General features: G+C 34.7%; 2 protein-coding genes across 2 annotated transcripts in view; one reads left to right on the forward strand and one right to left on the reverse strand.

Moving 5' to 3' along the window:
* The window catches only part of LOC137396818 (neural cell adhesion molecule 1-B-like), a 474203-nt gene that overhangs the window by 280020 nt on the left and 175363 nt on the right, over window positions 1–18820 (forward strand). The window lies entirely within an intron of this gene.
* On the reverse strand, window positions 758–2207 carry LOC137396669 (uncharacterized). Its single transcript, XM_068082985.1, has 4 exons — window positions 2095–2207; window positions 1843–1912; window positions 1360–1534; window positions 758–1261 (listed from the first exon to the last, which is right to left on the reverse strand). The coding sequence occupies exons 1-3, from the start codon at window positions 2205–2207 to the stop codon at window positions 1361–1363; spliced, it is 357 nt and encodes a 118-aa protein (XP_067939086.1). The 3' UTR covers window positions 758–1261; window position 1360.

Here is an 18820-nt window from a genome sequence, read left to right on the forward strand (position 1 = left end):
TCGTAGTTGTATGAGAGAGATATTGCGAGCCACAGATCCCAAAATCAAACGGGCTTACTTTGACAACGATTCGATATGCGAGTAAGGTTCTGGGTTACATAACATTTGTAATTACATGTGGCTTGCGCGTTGGATGGAAATTATCGATGGTTAGTTAGGAAAGTCGTCAGCTGGCTCTATTAGTGGTATTGGTAGCAGGCCCGTATTTGCTAGGGTGGCTGAACCGCCCCCAACTTTTTAGTAATTTTCGGCGGCTGAGTACTGACAATTGCAGTCTAGACTCATTCACTTGGAATTTCCAACTACATTTTACTAATTATTAGCGCTCGAGCTTCATAGTAAATAACTCCTATTATCTGCACTAGAATGTTTTAGCTCAATTGTGTGTACTTGCAATTTCACAACTTTGGGCGGCCAAACAAACAATTTAATGTATTCACAATGATAATTATATTTATAATACCCTCACTTGCCAATGTATTGTTCATAAAAATTATAAACAGGCTTGTTTTATGCAAATTAATGGCCAACCGCAAATTTATTACGAACAATGATTTTAATTAAACGTGCAAGAAGTATGAAGTACAACATAAAAATTGAACAGCTTTCTATAATAAAACTGAATACTAAAAGGGCATATTAAACTACATAGAAAATCTTCCATAGTAATGTTGCAATAACAAATTATTAACTTCAAATAAACAAGTCAAAGAAGCTAAGCTGTTACAGTACTAGTACTATAATAAGGTACGCCAAAGTAGTATTTTGTGTGCAATGGCTGACTTACACATGTTTATAACATATATACATATTATACTAGTCAACAAGAATGAGTACAGTAAAAATACAGAAAGCATCAAATTTCAACAACACTGATGTCAACAACTGATGAATATTCTGAGCTAATGTTCACATGGCCATGCTTTTGCTACCAAACTGCACTGACTGTGAGGTGGAGGTATGTTTTTAACATAAAATATGAAGTCTAACATTCACAAACTTCCTCACTAGTTTCTGCAATATAGGATGACAAGTGGGCAGTTGACGTGGCATATCAATATTCAATATAAATGGCATATCAATATCAATCTTCCAAATCGCTTGGATGCTTGACCCCGTGTCTGAAGTAACAGCAACAACTTTCAGACCAATACCGCTTGCATGTGTTATGACATCAATAATAAGAGAAACTAGACTGTCCCGGAAATAGATTCACCAGTGAGATGGAATGCGATAATTTGTTTCCATATTTTAGTAATTCCTGCAAAGATACAGCCAACACTTGGATTCAAAGTACATGTAATATTAGTGGTAAAACTGCAGACACAAAAAAGAAAGTAATAAATGCAAGAAACTAACCTCACCAACCTCCAAATATAACCACTAAACTATGACTAGCAAGGCCACTATGGCCAGGTAATGTCACTCCTCCTATTACGGAGCTGTTGCTAGCATCATACTCAAGGGCTTCAGTAATCTCCATCTCATCCAACACAAGGCAACACTGTCGACCCCTCTCATCCATACTCGCAGCCTAAATAAAAGAAGCTTGTAAATGCAATATGCAAAATACTATATGCTATTTTTATTAACTTCAATAATAACACAAATGCAAAGCAATACAACAGATAAGAAAACTTTGGTAATATACCAATAAAAAAACATGACAAAAAACAATAGTGGTACTATACAAACAACTAAACTTATGAATAGCATTTATGATAATTATAAAATGTATTCTAACAACTAACAGCAATAATTACAATGACAATAAGAATACCAACATGGTTTAAAACCCGATATACATATAACAAGATAGTTTTATATTATATTTTGGCTAACCTCACAAAGTTTAGAAGAAACAGTTTGCCGCAGAAGTTTTGGATTCCTTTTGCTACTTCCATAATCCAACCTGTAATTTTCACATCGACACTGTTTAAATAAAATAATAAGAAATTACTCCGTTCACATAGGCCAGCCATGGCTGTGAATAATAGTCTACAACCATCTTTAGCTTTCCTACTAATCAGTTAAACATTAAATTAATAGTAATATCTAAATCTATACAAACACTAAAAACAACGTGAATCTTACCTGCCCACTATAACAATCCATGCATTCCTTCTTTTAATATCTTTTGAGAACTGAAAACCTGTAAGCCTAACGCTGATCTGCCTTGAGTATCTCACAGCCCAACAATTAACCATTATGACGAAGATGCTGCTTAAAACACAATTAGATTTCAAATTATAAAAAATTAAGGGGAAAAGTGTTGACGCAAAGATCGAAATAACTCCATGCTGTCAGATAAACGGAATTTTGCTTTTAGCCTGGTGTAAATCTAACTAACCACATACAAGTTCTTCATGTTATACATGAAAAAATCAGAAAATTCTGACGATCTTTGTGGTATATAAAAAGGCTAAAAAAATGGTGATTCGACTGTGTATAAGTCGTGTTTCTGATTCGGCACCTTAATTTTCAACAGAACTTCATACATGTATAGCAAAGCAAGTTTGTTTGGAACTCTCGAAAATGACGTAACTCTCCCTATACGACACTGGTAGAGCTGGCCTGGGCATGGCTCTCATGGGGGATTGGGAGAGAGATCTCTCCCAATCCCCCACGAGAGCCATGCCCAGGCTATGGTAGAGCCAGCTGACGACATTCCTAACTAACCATCGGGAATTTCCATCCAACGCGCAAGCCACATGTAATTACAAATGTTATGTAACCCAGAACCTTACTCGCATATCGAATCATTGTCAAAGTAAGCCCGTTTGATTTTGGGATCTGTGGCTCGCAATATCTCTCTCATACAACTACGATCGCTAATGCCACAACATTTTAAGAGGTCAAGCCATGCTAATGTGACGAAAGTATGCCGCCGGCCTTACAAGTCTGATGCTTTAACCACATAGACGGAAGAGGACAACTCTCTATGAGTGCACCTGATGCATCAGGTGCAGTACGTCTTGTGACAAGCTGTTGTTGCTCGCCACTCGACGGGGAGACAACTACGCAAAAACAACAGCTTGTCAAGACAGGCTAGAACGGACCAAACAAATAAGTTCGAGTTAACCTTGTATTCATGATAAAATTTTACATATTATCCTAGGGCAAGTTCTCCGAGTTTGACTATACCTAACCGCCAAAAATTCCTAAAAAGTTGGGGCGGCTCAGCCGGCCAGCCGCCCCAGGGAATACGGGCCTGTGGAAAAGCCAAGACAAATGAGGAAGATGATATTAGTTTAGTCACTGAATTTGTAACTGATGAGGATGAAAGTCTGGTAGGGAAAGTCATAAAATTAAATAATAATTATTGTAGCGATGAATTTTATTATCAACTAAAAACAATAACAACCTTGAGCCATGGCCATCGCCGTGCTATAAATACTTGAGATCAAATATTGGTGCCACATCTGTCACGGGCCTAGAAGTCATTGATAGTCCAAGAAACAAATAGCAGCAAGCAATCAAGTCGCATTGTCAATCTCGCCCACACATTTCTACCCGCGGTTCCCAAATACAAACTAGTCCCAAATTGAAAATTTTTTTTACTAGTGAACTGGACCTGAGGAATCTAATTACGTTTGTTCTACTGCATTTATTTTCACATCACTATATTTTCGCACTCTATCAGATCCGCAAAATTAAATTGCAGCGAAATTTTACTCTGTACGCGACTCACGAAACTAAATACTAGCGAAATATAAGTGTCCTAGGGTATTCATGAACAAGTGACATAAACCTTACTTATATTGCATGCTGAAACAAAAATTAACGTTTTTTTAACAAAACTATTTGCATCGTTTGCTCAGATAGCTGCGTTCTGATTGTTGCTTTCGAACATCTTCTAGTTGTCCAATACCTTCCACAATATCTTCTGGTTTCAACTTTTCTTCTGCACTGCTGAACTAGTTGATATTAGAGTCCAAACAATTATGTGCTAGAGCAAAATGGTTATGCACTACATTTAGCGCAAACGCCACTCATAAAAGTTTGCTCGCCATAAACATAACATTTGGTCCAGAACTTGCAACTCGTTTTTTATATGCATGTTCTTTGAAGTCTTAAGGCTGCGTTAAACAAGGAATTACTATTAGCCTGAGACAGATATTAATTATTTTTATGGTATGGTGTTGCTTTCAAAGCTCATTTACCAACGTAAATTTAAACAGTTTTTTAAATAGTAACATGTTCATCTACTTCGAAGTATCAAGACTGCGTTTTAAACAATGAACTACTATTAGGCTGAAACCGTTATTGATTATTTCTATGGTGTTGCTTTCAAAGATTTAACGAAAAGCTTTGGAGTTGGACCACGAGAGAATTGGTTGTTATTTATGTAAACGATTCATTATTAATACGATTTTGTGGACACTTTTTTTCTGATCACTTGATATTATGGATTCGTAACGATCAAAGATAGTCAAAGTGGCGGCCAAAAGGAGGTTACGTTCAAATAGAGGTTGGCGCACTATTTTTCAGCCTTTCTTTTGTAGTGGCGGTCAAATAGAGGTGGCGTTCAATCAGAGGTGGCGTTTAATTACAGGTTGCTTCAATTAGAGGTTTTACTGTATTTTTTTGTTTGTTTGGCTGAATGTGGCCATCAACTCTTTCAAAATTTTGTGCCTGGTATTTCTGTTAACATCAAGCTTGGTTTAGCTTAACTTTTCTATAGATGAAACCTAATTAGACGGAGTAAGTCAGAGGAGAGCTAATCATTATAGCACTGTTCTACAGTCCAATCTTGACATGGAAAATTAATCGACTCTGATATTGCCAGATTCTTAGTGACCAATACTTAGGAAAACTATGCAAAGCATTAAAACAAATTTTTAATACCAAATTAAGTAAAGAACTAAATTGTATCTAAGAAATGAAACTAAACTAACAATACGGTAATCAACATGAAACGATTTTAGTTAGCATTTCTATTTATGTTGAGGACAGGAAGTGCTAAGCTGAAAATGTGTCAGTAGAGGTGGCTATAGAGATGTTGAACTAGTCTAATTTGGAATACTTGAACTTTCAATTAATATAACTTTATGTTTATTATAACTTTTTATTTCTTTTTTACTTGATATTTTTGCTACTTTTGCTTTAATTATAAAGTCCAGCCTCTCTACTTTCACTAGTCTGAGACTGTCGGCTTTTTTGTCTTCTTTTTTCTTGTCTGTCTGATTTTTGTTCACCGTTGTAGTTAAACCTGAGAATCTTGTAATGAACAGACCAGATCAGGTGGTAGAGGGAAAAGAGTTCACATTCAACTGCACATCTACTGGAGGGAGTCCTGACTCAGTATATGAATATGGTTTGTGATATACTGATATGAGTCTTTATACTAGTTTATAAGATAACTAACATCCCACAAAATGTGAATTAGTGTGTTGCCTAGTTTATTAATCAACTAATTTATTGTATTCTGACTTTTTATATTCAGTTTGCAAGGTGATAATATAATTGCCATATAAAGTCAAGATTGATCATTATCATTAATTATGGATTTCTGCAACTGTTACCTGTGGATAATTTTACAAAACAATGGCTTGTTCTTATTTTTGTGTAATTTCTAGCCATATTGCAATAACAGTTTTCATGTCTCACAAAATAACCCGAGTGTACTAAAATTTCTGATAGATCGTTTGATAACACAAAATCTAGCAACCTTTTTGACCTCACGTATGAAACAAAATCCAAAGTAAAAACTATTGCTATGAACGAGTCTGAAACCTGTCATTATTGGTGATTGAATGAAACCCTCTGAGTGTATCATCTGATACATGTTCTGATCTGTGCCTCTGATTGGTTGTGTCAATAGAGAGGACAATTAGCCAAAAGTTACACATATGCAAACTAAGTTTTGATTGGTTTTTGATTGGCTGGCAACTGACATTGTGTATCACTCTGCTGATGTAGTTGGTAAAATCTGCCCAGTTAACTTGTTCCCAGATTCGCCTCTCCAAAAACATCATAAATAATTATGTATTTCAAGTCAAGGCAAATGTTCAAATTTGATTTGAAATCCAGAATCTCATAGTGAGCCTTAAAATATCATTTTTTTTCTAGCTGCACTTGAGGGAAGAAACAATGGATATCGTACTCTCTAATTTATGTATTAATACCTTAGCAGTCTAGTTCGCAGTGAGATTGTCAGGTGTGTTGACAAAGCATGGAGAATAGGTAGCCACACAATTATTCAGAAATACTTGAGTATGATCGATCTGCTCAGGCTCTAGAGCAGAGGTGTGCAAACTATGAGCCAAATGCGACCTGTTGTTCTTTTTAATCCTCCCACCGAAGATTGGTACAAAATTAGGGTTTTATGTAGATGATTGCCTTTATTTTTAACCCTTAGCGTACCGACCCTGATACAGTCTGTCAAAACTCACTCTTTGATAGACCTTTTAAAAACCGAATAATTTATATATGAATTTGTGTGATCATAAGCGACTATCGGTTTCAACAATAATGACACAATCAGTACTACTGTTCCAATGCTTTTAGTTGTGCTTCCCACATATGCACAAGCTTTGCATATTGATAAAACTTGTTCTTCTGTTTTGTGAAAAGCATTCATAAAAGCGAAATAAGAAAATTCCTTTTTTCCTAAAAGTTCCGTTTGAACGCTAATATCGACTAGCACAGAAGTGAAGAAATTTGAAAATAATGAAATCAAGCTAAAATGGAAGCAACAGATGACAACTGGTTGTTGAAGTCAAGAAGCCACCGTTTCTAAATAATTTTTTCTACTTTTTGTTTTAGCTTCTGCAAGTATTACGGACACATTTGTTTACTTTGCTTGTTTCAACAATATACATGTATTTGCAACATTCAACAGATGATTATTCTATTATAACTTATTAATTTGCAGATTTATTGCATACCATCACATAATACAATGGTTGTTATGTAACTACCATAAACTGCAGCTGTTATATAATGGCTGTAGTCTTTTCAATCAAGACTACAGCCATTGTGTAACAGCCATAGTCTGTTGATGTTACTACAGTTATTCTACAGTATTTAAATTTAAAGTCTAGTTTTTTCTTTTTTAACCGTCGAAGGGGTGAGTTTGTGAAGATTATATAATAAATTAGGCAGTTTACATGTAGTTTACTGTTTGCATTACGTAAAATCCCTATAACCTAAACATTCCCAAAACTGATTATTTACTTTGTAGGAGCGTCTACTGTACTAAGTAAAGTTTGAACCAACAATAATTCTATCTATTATTCACTGTTAATAATCATGTTATGATGCTGTAGTATAGCCAGCCTCCAGTGCAGTTGCGTGCACACTAGAGCGAATTTGGTACGAATGTGAAGCGATGCGACAAAGCAGCAGCCACAGCAGCAGGATTGTTGCTTTTTTAGAGCATTCAAACATGTTTGATTTTGGGTGGGACCTCTTGCACGCTATTGGCTGTTCTAAGATCATAGACCACAATAACTGCAAGCATAGTGGTACCAAACACTAGTGTGTTAATAATAAATTGATTAATTAATAATAGTAGAGTGATCAGATATGAAATAGCAACTCATTGCGTTAGTAAGAGAGGCCATGCCTATATAATCAAAAACACCAAAATTATAAAAGAGAAGATATCAAGAGGAATAACTGGCGAGAAATCGCTAAAGAGTTAAAGCTAGCTGATAAGTAAATTAATAATAGTAAATATTTTTAATTCCAATTTAAATTAATGCAAATAACATCACTATAACTACATCACTAAGAACATCACTTTATTAATCAAAACTGTTTACTGCATTTGTTTTTTTCTGATGGACGCGGATGATGTCGCACCAAGTGTGCTTTGAGGTGAAATTCGTTTGACGCCTCACCCGCTGCAGCTTCGCCTAGTTTGCTTTTAGTGGGCGCGCACCTTTACTGATGTTTACAGTTTTTATCAGCAGCATTTTATGATATGCAGTATCTTCCCAAACAGCCTGGTGCCTAAAATGTTTTCTGCATTTAATATTTGTTTTACTGAGGCTAACTGTTGTGTTTTTAACATAGTGGCTCTAGCTTTGTTTGTATATAAAACATGAAAGTTAATTTTTCACCGCTGGTGTCAAGAATGATAATTATTACTCAAGTAAAATTATATTATTTGGGTTTCTTATAGAGATCTAGTTCTTTTGTAGCTACACTGTTTATTGTGGAGTTTTAATATCTGTTTATAATTTTATCATTGTGTTACAGAGGTGTTGAGAGAAAATGTGGTAGTTGTGAGCAACAATAGTTACACACCTGTAATAGAAGATAGAGATGGTTTGACTCTGAGATGTAAAGACAGAACTCATTCAGTCCTGGAGAGTATTTACCCTGACAACATAATAAAATCAGAGGATGTGGAGCCTCGTTGTAAGTTTACTCTGTTCTTCTGTTGTTCATTATACAAAAGTGTATGGAGTAGAATCTATAACATGTTTCATGTTTCCTTTGTCTTATCAGATGACAAGCAAAGGAAAAAATCACGATTTGGTCATTTTATCTTAGAAGAGTTTTTTTGGCTTTCCGAAGTTGTTCTTCTGCGGGATTTTACAGTCAGAACAATTCAGACCGTTTATTTAGAGGCATGGTTTGCACTATAATAGTTCCGCTCAGTATCTTTGGTCGCTGAAGCATCTTTAGAAAATTTGAGCACTGTGGACCAAAAGGCTTCAGCTTAATTTACTGTAAAACCTATATTTGAACGCCACTTTTATTTGAAGGCCACCTCTATTTGCACATCACTATAGGAGAAGGGTTGAAAAATAGACTGCCACCCTTTAATTGAAGGCCACCTTTGTTTGAAGTCCGCGTATATTAGAGCAACCCTTTGACATTCAGTTAATTAGTAGTCAAATTAACCTAACTAGGCATATTGTACTAAAAGATCAGTGCGGTTTTGCCATGGTAAAGGTATTGATCACACATCAAGCATGTGAATAAACACTACGTAATAAATATAGTAAACAATATGATGACACATGATACTAGGTCATCTATTGACACCGACTTTGACACACGATTCATGTAACTGCTACATATGTCACTAGCACTCATCATTGCTTATAATAAGGTCTCATGAATTGGACTAAAATACGGATCTTGCAAAGTGCAATGAACCAACAGACAGACAAACATCCTTTTCTATTTCTGCAAGATTAATCATCAGATTTAGATTAATTTAGATTAATCATACACATAGGGCTAAATCATTTATTGTTGTGACCGAGTTTGTCACACCGTTCATGAAACTGCTACAGATATCATTATAGCCATCATCATTGCTCTGAAGAACAAAATGAATAATGGTGATGATGAGGTCCCTGTGCGCAATAGCAAGGCTAATCAAGACGTGGAACCTGAATATTTGATCCAACTTATATCATAAGTTATATCAAATATTAAGTGATCAGTTCTAGTCTAGTCTACTTGGTTATCTCATTCGCTCCCGTGTGGGTGTATTATAGAGATATCAACTCGTTCATTTTTTTAGTTAATTGTTATTTTGTGGATGTTAAAGTTAGCATTTTTGATTAAAGGAGTAAGGACAAAATGAATAAAGTAAATGTCAATTCTGTTTTTTTTATTTTTTGTATTTATTTGTTTTTATTTACAAATATTCATGTTATTGTTATGCTATTGATATCATGACAAGACGACCAAATTCTACAAGGCGACAAGAGAACCAATAAATAGTGAATAGAATATTTTCATCAGAGTTTTACTGTGAGGCTGTGCTTGCTGACAAGGCATTGGGCTCAGATCCAATCAAGGCCAAAATACGATTAAAGTACCAATATTTGGCCACATCACAAGATATTGCTTTTCTAATTACCCCTCTTTGAGTTCCACTCATTTTGCTATGTAGTACACGGTCCTTTATAGCAATGGCTATGTTATTACTAAAAATTCTATTGAGCATATTTCTATCTATTTCTGATCTGCGGTCTTCTAAAGTATGCCAGTTTAAAACTTTCATTTTCTATGAAATTGCGTTTTTCCATTTGATCTTAAATGCCCATTGGAAAGATTTTCTATTAATGCTCTCCAATTTTTAATATGTCGTGCTTGATGAAGAGACCATGTGCATGAAGCATATTCTATCATGGGCCTACAAATAGATTTAAAGTTTGTGACCTTGTTCTGCTAGATGCTCTGTTTAGTGCCCGCATTAACATATATAAAGTAGAGGTTGATTTTTTAGCTGCATATTGAACCTGTTCATCATTATTTAGTTTTTGGTCTATATTAATACCCAAGTATCTTATTGATGTTACTTGCTGTACGTCTTTCCCATTTAATGAATAGACTGCAACAATGGGATTAGTTCTTGCTATAAACAACTGCTGACGTTTACTGACATTAAAGTTCATCTGCCAGTCTTTTGACCATTTCTCCAAGTTTTTTAAATCTTCTTGAAGATATAACTGATCTTGCTTACTTTTAATTTTGTGATAAAGTAATGAGTCGTCAGCAAACAATCTAAGTTGGGCATACTCGATTACATTAGGCATGTCATTAATGTATATAAAAAAGAGGAGACCCAACGCAGAACCCTGAGGAACTCCTGATGTTACAAGGCGTGGGTCTGAGTCAACACCCTCAACAACCACAGACATATGCCTATCATAAAGCCAGTTTGCTATCCAATGAATAGTCTTGTCATTCTTACTATTTTCAGGTTGTAAAGCAATTTAGCAAAAGGAACAACATCGAACGCCTTTGAAAAGTCCAGCACTATCAAGTCTGTTTTTTCATTGTTGTTATAGTTGTTGACCAATTCAGATTTTGTTATAAGGAGCTGCGAGTCGCAGCTGTGTTTGGTCTAAATCCATGCTGTCTTTCTGACAAAATTTTATTAGACTCTAGATATGTACGAATGTCATGTGCTATTATGTGTTCTATTAATTTTGAGGTTATTGAGGTCGAAGAAATGGGTCTGTAATTCAATGGACACTCTCTAATACCTTTATTTTTTTAAAATAGGCACTACCCGAGCATTTAGCCAGTCAAAGGGAACTTTTGAGGTGTCATAGGAATGTTGCATAATTATTGTCAAAACTTTATATATTCCATCTGCAGAAAATTTGAGCGATGCAGCAGATAAGCCATCAGTCCCTGAACCTGTCGACCCTGAGTTTTGTCTAATAAACCTAATGTTGACCAAGTGTATTAGCATTGTCATGCATCAATAAATATGCTGAAGAATTTGATAGATCATACACATAGGGCTAAATCATTTATTGTTGTTACCGAGTTTAACACACCGTTCATGAAACTGCTACATATATCACTTCAGCAATCATCATTGCTCTGAATAAGGTCTCATGTATTGGAATAAAATACTGATCTTACAAATGCCATGAATCAACAGACAGACAAACATCCCTCCCTATTTCTGCAAGATTAATCATTAAAAAATACTTAGAATTAGAAAAAATTAATCATTAGAAAAAATGTAAATTTTTGTTATGGTTGGCTAAATGATTTGAGTTTTTAGAGTCATCTCTACTTCAAATTTCCTTTGTTATCATTACTCTTCTTATTTACTATAGTACCATTTTAACCTTGTTACAGATTTTGACTATGAAGGGGAGCTACATTATGATTTAGAACATAATCCTGGAGGGCCTCTTACCCTCACTTGTAAAGTGTTGACCGACTCTAATTCTAACCCTACATATAAGTGGTCATGCAGTACTTGTTCAGAGGCAGATGTGTCTGATCAGCTAGTAATTGGTATGGACTCACGTCAGAATGGTCAAACAGAACAGTTCAACTGTACTGCATCAATTGAATGTGAGTAGCCTCATTGTGTATCACACACATTTTCATTTTACATTATATCTTTCTGTTGGTAATTTATTATGTGGAGTGCAAAATAGTCTCTCTTCTACTCTCCTGAATGTAGTGTTGAACACAAGGTGTTGCCACATATGTTTGAAATCTTCGAATCTAATATTTTTGTGTAAAAATAACTTTGTGTATTCCACCTTCGCACCACCACTTAGCATAAGAATCGAAAAACAACAAAGCATTTTGTTTGAAGTTGTCAGATATACATTTCTCAACATCAAAATGCTGTACATTTGAAGGGTATATTATTACCATTATATGATAACTATTCATCTAATACTTAATAAAATATGATTATTAATAGAGGTGAGAGTAATATGATTTCATTGTATGGAATTTAGTAAGATTGGTCTAATGATGATTGGCTGAACATCAATTGATCCAAATCTAGTTGGTCTAATCGACCTATTCGTTTGAAGAAATTCCGTTCCCGGTTCGTCCATTACACCATTTAGTATAGTGATGATTAGTCTAAAATTGATGCTGAGACAAGAATAGAAATAAGAAAACTTCAATTACAAACTTTTATTCAGTACAAACAAGTTAAAATAGCCGAAGTTTTATTTTAACTAAATGTAGTTTCAGATAATTTCGCTGTACAAATAAATTTTATAACTACAAATTAGAGCCAAAAATTTGTTATGGCAATTAAAGTTATAATTATAATGCTAGTTCAAAGTTTTAGATTATGTGCCAGTGTTAGTAATATGTTGAAGCATCATTATTGTCCTCGCAAAAATCAGTTATATTAACCATGAACACATTATTCTGAGTTTTTTATGTGTACACGATGTTAACAGATAACTTGCCATATGTAGCAAGCTTCTCTTCTCATTTTTCGGAGAGCGCAGTTTCACACTTTGACCAATCATGTCATTGGTCTGATCAAACCGTTTGGCTGGTTGGTAAAGAATGCACTCTTACAACGTAAATAATACGTTCCAGGAACATTTACGTTATAGAAAATCTTTGCTATAAGAACCCTAAAATACATGTAAATTGCCTGATTCATTCCACAATCTTTCCAAACTTACTCCTTTGCCGAGCGAAAAGGAAAATTGGACCTAATTCTTCTATTTTGCTGGTTTTACCGTAGCTGCATTATTATTGGTTTGCATCGACAACTTTTTTCCTTTTTACGATCAATCTCACTAGTTTTATAAACCACGATAGTGGTAATTTTACAACAAGTTGATGGGGGACTGCGCATTTTTAGTGTTCATTTACAACAATTTGCTTAATTTTTCAAAACAGCAAAGCCTATTCTGCAAAGTAAAACTAATTACAAATATTTTTTATGTCCAGGATAACGCAAAACAACAATAAATTTTTGCTATAAGTAGCGGTTCTACTAGTTTGTGTATCGGCATCTGTATTAAGAGGTCAAGCTTTGGATAAAAGGTAACTTTTGACATTACTCCAGCTTGTGACATTTAGATTGGTAGAATGGCGCGGTAACACCTGCACCAATGGATCGTCTTTGTATTTATGATCAATTGTGCAGCGATCGTACTCTCCTTTGTGTCAACACATTTAATGACCTATTACGACAAACCAGAATGTTGCGAAAGTTATCCCAGGACCAAACACGAGCAAAGCGATTGTTTGGGAGATTTATGATAAATGCATATGTTCACACAACTCACAAAAATTATTCATCAACGACCGTCACAAACCCTAGTACCGAAATCTCATCAACAAATTTAACCATTTTTCGATGGAGTCGTTTGAGTATAATAACAATACAAAACACATATAAACCTATTTAAATATGTTACCAAGTCTTTATTATTTGCAGAAAACTTCCTAAAACTTACCCATATGATCAGATTATACATAAATAGACAGATTAATTCGGCTTAAAATCGTTATTAAAACTGGACAAGCTTTATTTTTTTCAAAATTAAGACCAGCAAACGAAACGCCGAGCGACAGAGAATAGAACCATTAAGTCGTGTGCATTTCACAGAAAAAAACGAGCACATTTCATCAGTCTATAGCATTGTCCAATTGCCGAAGGTTTCTGTAATTAACGTAGATGTACTGAAAAGCAATCATTTCTTTTTTGCCGATTTCACAGTAACTGACATTTTGGACACTTATGAGTACTTTGGTATTCCAACTGATGTCCAAAGCAGTGAAAGTAAAGGAAATGACGATGATGTTTTTTCTAACGATTCTTATGAAATTATTACAATATTTAATTATAAGAATAATTATTCAATTTTATAAGATTTAATTATAAGAATAATTATTTGATTTTCTAAGATTTAATTATAAGAATAAGCATTCGAATTTGCAAGATCGAAGTATATAGTGACCGATGTTGGGCAATATGTTACTGTTATTATTTTTTTCTAAATAGTTTTGTTAAATAGATGTTCTAAAAATCTATATCAATATCAAACTTCATGATTTTGTTAGCTATGACGTTTTAAAATGTGAACAAAATTGTGCATTGGTTTTCTAGTATTACTGTATTACTATATTAATAATATTGGTTATTCTAATAATATCAGTGCATTTTACTTCTAATATTGCATTTCTCCTATTGCTGGGGAGAGATATAAACATATAATATTTTCCTTTCATTATTGCTGTTTGTTGTACATAATAACACCCAGTACTTTACAGCTACCATTGCAGTTATCCTATTGCGCTGTAGTGCCATTTGACTGCTAATATTGCATTTCTCAACCATCAGTACCTTTCCTTTTTTCCAATATCACTTTGGTCATGAGCTGTATGACAGGGGAATTTCTAGTGTAATAATATGTACAACACTATACGCAAGGTGTCTTTTCTTCCACCAGTGCGGAACCAGCTACATCATTTGAACTTCCTTCTAGTTTTGCAAAAAATTCTTAAAGAGCGTGTTTCATGACGTCAAAAAATTTAATTGTTTTTTTTTTTTAATGATAGCACAGTTTCATACCCAAAAAACTTCGTTTTGACACAAACCAGTTCTAACAGTAATTAGATCAATTATATATTTAGCCAGGTTTTTTATAGAAAGCACCCTGTTGGAGAACTTATGTTTAAGAACTGAAATAAGCAGTATGCAATGTAAAGCTCATCTTTTCCAAAGATATATTCATTATATACTAAGGTATACTATGTTATATTTATGATTATATTTGACTCACCAATGACATGATCTTATTAGATATTGAAGTGGGTAAGATGGTTAAGCAGCACCATTGAAAGTATCAGGTGAATTCATGTACATAAACGGTTCAACTAACAGATTATTTGATCAAGAAGCACCAATTTTTAAACAAAACTAACTTACCTAGAATGAAAAGCTTCGTAGCTAACTTTATAATATAACGTAATTTCATACTAGAAAAGTATCAAACTGGTGCATATTTGCAGCTTTTCATTGGAATATTTAATTCTTGCATGCGGACTGCCACTTTGAACTAATGTTCACATAAAAATAATGAAATAAGATTGATGCAACGATATAATGTTGTTCACAGCTTCTGTACAAACTTGTAGCCGTGGACCCAATCATCATGACTTGGAATGTGACATGGACATTTGATGTAACCATACCACCAACAACCCAGCCAACAACCCAGCCAACAGCATCAACAAAGTTAACCGAGACTGATGGCTTGTCTGTCGGTGCTATTGTTGGAATAGTTATTGGAGTATTGGTGATGATAGTAGCTGTAATCATCATCAAACTCTGCTGCAGGAAGAGGAAAGGTAATGTCATAGTATGTAATTGTGGATACATCTAGGGACATAATCATCATGTGCTTGAGAAGTATAGGAGTATGGATACATCCAAGTACAGCATCGTTATGTTGTAGAAGAGTACACATGTATGTGTTTGGATACATATCAGAGCAACTTCCGTATAGGATAGGGAAAATATAACAATGGGTACATTTGGGGGTGGCATTATTATGTGGTAGAAGAGAGTTTGAGTGTTGATACAGCTACGAACAGCATTAAAATGTCAAAGAGAGGTGTGTGAGCGTGGATACATATACCCTAGGACACTTATTTCGCTAGTACCTTCCAGGATGAATTTATTCGCAGAGTAAAGTTTCGCGAAAATTGCCTTTTTCATGCTATTCGCGGATTAGTTTATTTGCGGCTGAACACTGTCACTCTCTTTGAAGAGTTAACTCTATTGCGGCTAGTAATAGAGTTAACCCTACGCATGCGCAAACCGCATGTTTCAGTTTCTATTTAGCTTACAACTATGAGTCGATCATGCTAAGCTATGAAGTTTTTGCTGCGTTCAGAGGTTTTCACGAATATTCATCGATTTGGAGGCCTTTGATGAACCAAAAACTTGTGGTAAGGAATGAGTTTTTTCAAAACCATTTACTAAATTAGTTGAATTTTAGTTTGGTTCTTCGGTAAAAGGCAATATTTATTTTTTCCATCCCTACCGCTTCATTTTTTTGTTTTAGTGTGAGAGATTTTTCATCATACACGGAAGCACAATGACTGCAAGGGTAGTAGATGTCATTCTTAGAAGATCACCAATTATTCCCGCAGGTCTTGAAATTGAGATAGAAGTGACCGCAGCTGCTAACAAGGAGAATATATCTGTTTTAAAAAAGGAACAAAAGCGCCTTTACGAGCACAAAATTTTTGCCAACTGGCACAACTTTACAGTGGTAAGCCACGAGGAAAGTTCTGATGATAACTCCCTTACCATCCATGTAGTAGCGAGAGAATCGCCTTTAACATCTACCCAAGACAGTGACAGCGATATAGAGCTGTTATTACCAAAATAACTAGTCAGAGAGCACTATTACACGCTGGTATTTGCTTACCAAGAGTATCTGTTCAATTTTAATGTCAGACAACCGCCATATGGGCGAAACTGTTTGTTTTACTCCATTCATCGTTTGGAAATTTTATTTGCATTTGAAATATTTTATTTGTACACTCAAGTTTGTAAAAAAATATAATGTATCTATACATGAAATAAAATATATATATTTTATTTCATGTATAGATACATTATAATTTAATAATAATAATATAATCAAGTTTGCCACAGTGATATCAATGTTGTTGTTGTTGAAGAAAGGGTCTAGGTTGATTAGTTGCTTCTCTGCCAATATTCCTGCCACGGTGAATATTGCTACTTGTCTTTAGTTTTCGTAATCAGAATACCGGCAGGTGCTGTTTCATTCTCAATCTGCAGTAAACACAAAAGAAAAATATTAACATGTGTAAAGGAAGTACAAAAGCAATTGCTGAAGTATTTAATGAACGCGATCATTTTTCAAACAAAATAATTAACTAACGCAGTTAATTATGGAAAAACGTATCTGCACTGCAAATTAAATACATACCATAAGGTCCAGATCTAAATCATTATCGTCCTCAACTTCGGTTTTAGAGGTTGATGGAGTTGATTTCAATGTACAATAACTGTAGGAGAGGTTTTTGCGATGATAGTACCATGCCTAGTATCTTGTGAAAACCTTGAATATTTTTGTAAAGAGGTTCGATACATTGGCAATGGGCTTAACTCCAAGCCCCTGCGATGATTTTAAAAAAGTTTTAGAACTTGGCTACGTTTAGTACATCTGCCTAGCGGCTATTTTTGCGATGACGCCTTTCTGCATATCTTGTGACACCTTGAATAATTTTGTAAAGAAATGTGATGTACTAGCAAAGGGGTTAACTCAAAGCCCCGGCAACTATTTTAAAAAGGTTTTGAAACTCAGCTACATTTAGTATTTATGCCTAGCGACTAGTGTTTAAATTTGAGGCAGTATTTATTCTTCCTTGTGATTAAAAATAAAACTATTTTTGAGCAGAATTTAATAATTCACGGAATTGACTGTTTGCGAAATCGCGAATTTCTATCTCCATCGAATATTTTCATCCTGTAGGGTATTTAGTTTCGAAAGAAGCACACAGAGTAAAGTTTCGATGCAACTTAATTTCGCGTCTCTGATGAGTGCCAACATATAGTGATGTGAAAATAAATGCAGTGGAACAAACAGATTAGATTTCTCAGGGCCAATTCGCTAGTAAAAAAGAATTTGAGATTTGGGACTACTTTGTATTTGTAAACCGCAGGCAGAAATGTGGGGCCAAGATCGCTAATTTAATTTGATCACTTGCAGCCAGTTGTTTCTTGGACTATCAATGACGTCTAGATTCCTCTATCTGACGATTTTATTGTGAATATCAATGAACAAAGCAGTTTAATTTCGCGTTTTCGTTCATTCGTTAGGATAGTTTAGTTTCGCTCATGAAATTTTTGCAAGAGAATGACTCTGCGAAAACGAGAAAGTTAGATGACGTGAATACATAAATGTCCTAGGGTAGGAAGTGCATTTTGTGCTAAAGATATATGCTAGGATAAATCAAATTTGGTAACAAGTTTATGCGAGAATAAATACAGTCTCACCCACAGCACTAGAGAGTTATGTGAGAATAGCAATCCCTACCCAGATTCTGTCATTGTGTGGTAAATATATTTAAGTAGAAGGATACTTCTTTGGTGCAGCTTTTTTGGGTGGCAGTGCTATAAGTGAAAATACTGTTTTGAATGACTTCTATGGCACATCAGAATGGAATTTGAGGGTAAAACAAAATAATCCTATGACATCATCTCGTTTAGTTCCAGGAACTAGAGAAGGTACAAAGGATCCTGCACACATAGAGGTACTCACAGTCACGGACCAAGTTACTATCCATGATACTACTAACACTGTACCTGTATATGAAAGGATGAGAAGAGATCTAACTGATCATGTCTACAGTGTTGTTAATAATTCTAGTGAGTCACAGACACCTCACTATGCTAATGTTGAACCTACATATGAAATGACTACGAGGAAGTCAGCCGACCATGTTTACAGTGTACCTCATTAATCTTGTTAAGATTATCATCCATTTATATCACAATATTCATGTCAGTCTTCCTTTTAAACAGATTTTTCCTACATTTTAAAATAATTATTTAGCTCAAACA

The sequence above is a fragment of the Watersipora subatra genome, chromosome 5 (genome assembly GCF_963576615.1).
Source record: "Watersipora subatra chromosome 5, tzWatSuba1.1, whole genome shotgun sequence".
Taxonomy (NCBI): domain Eukaryota; kingdom Metazoa; phylum Bryozoa; class Gymnolaemata; order Cheilostomatida; family Watersiporidae; genus Watersipora; species Watersipora subatra.

Coding starts and splice junctions, on each gene's coding strand:
- LOC137396669 (XM_068082985.1), bottom strand. CDS start 2,207: ATGGTTAATTGTTGGGCTGTGAGATACTCAAGGCAGATCAGCGTTAGG. Junction 1,913..2,094: donor TGGATTGTTATAGTGGGCAG/GTAAGATTCACG, acceptor TGAAAATTACAG/GTTGGATTATGGAAGTAGCA. Junction 1,535..1,842: donor TTTCTTCTAAACTTTGTGAG/GTTAGCCAAAAT, acceptor TCTTTTATTTAG/GCTGCGAGTATGGATGAGAG.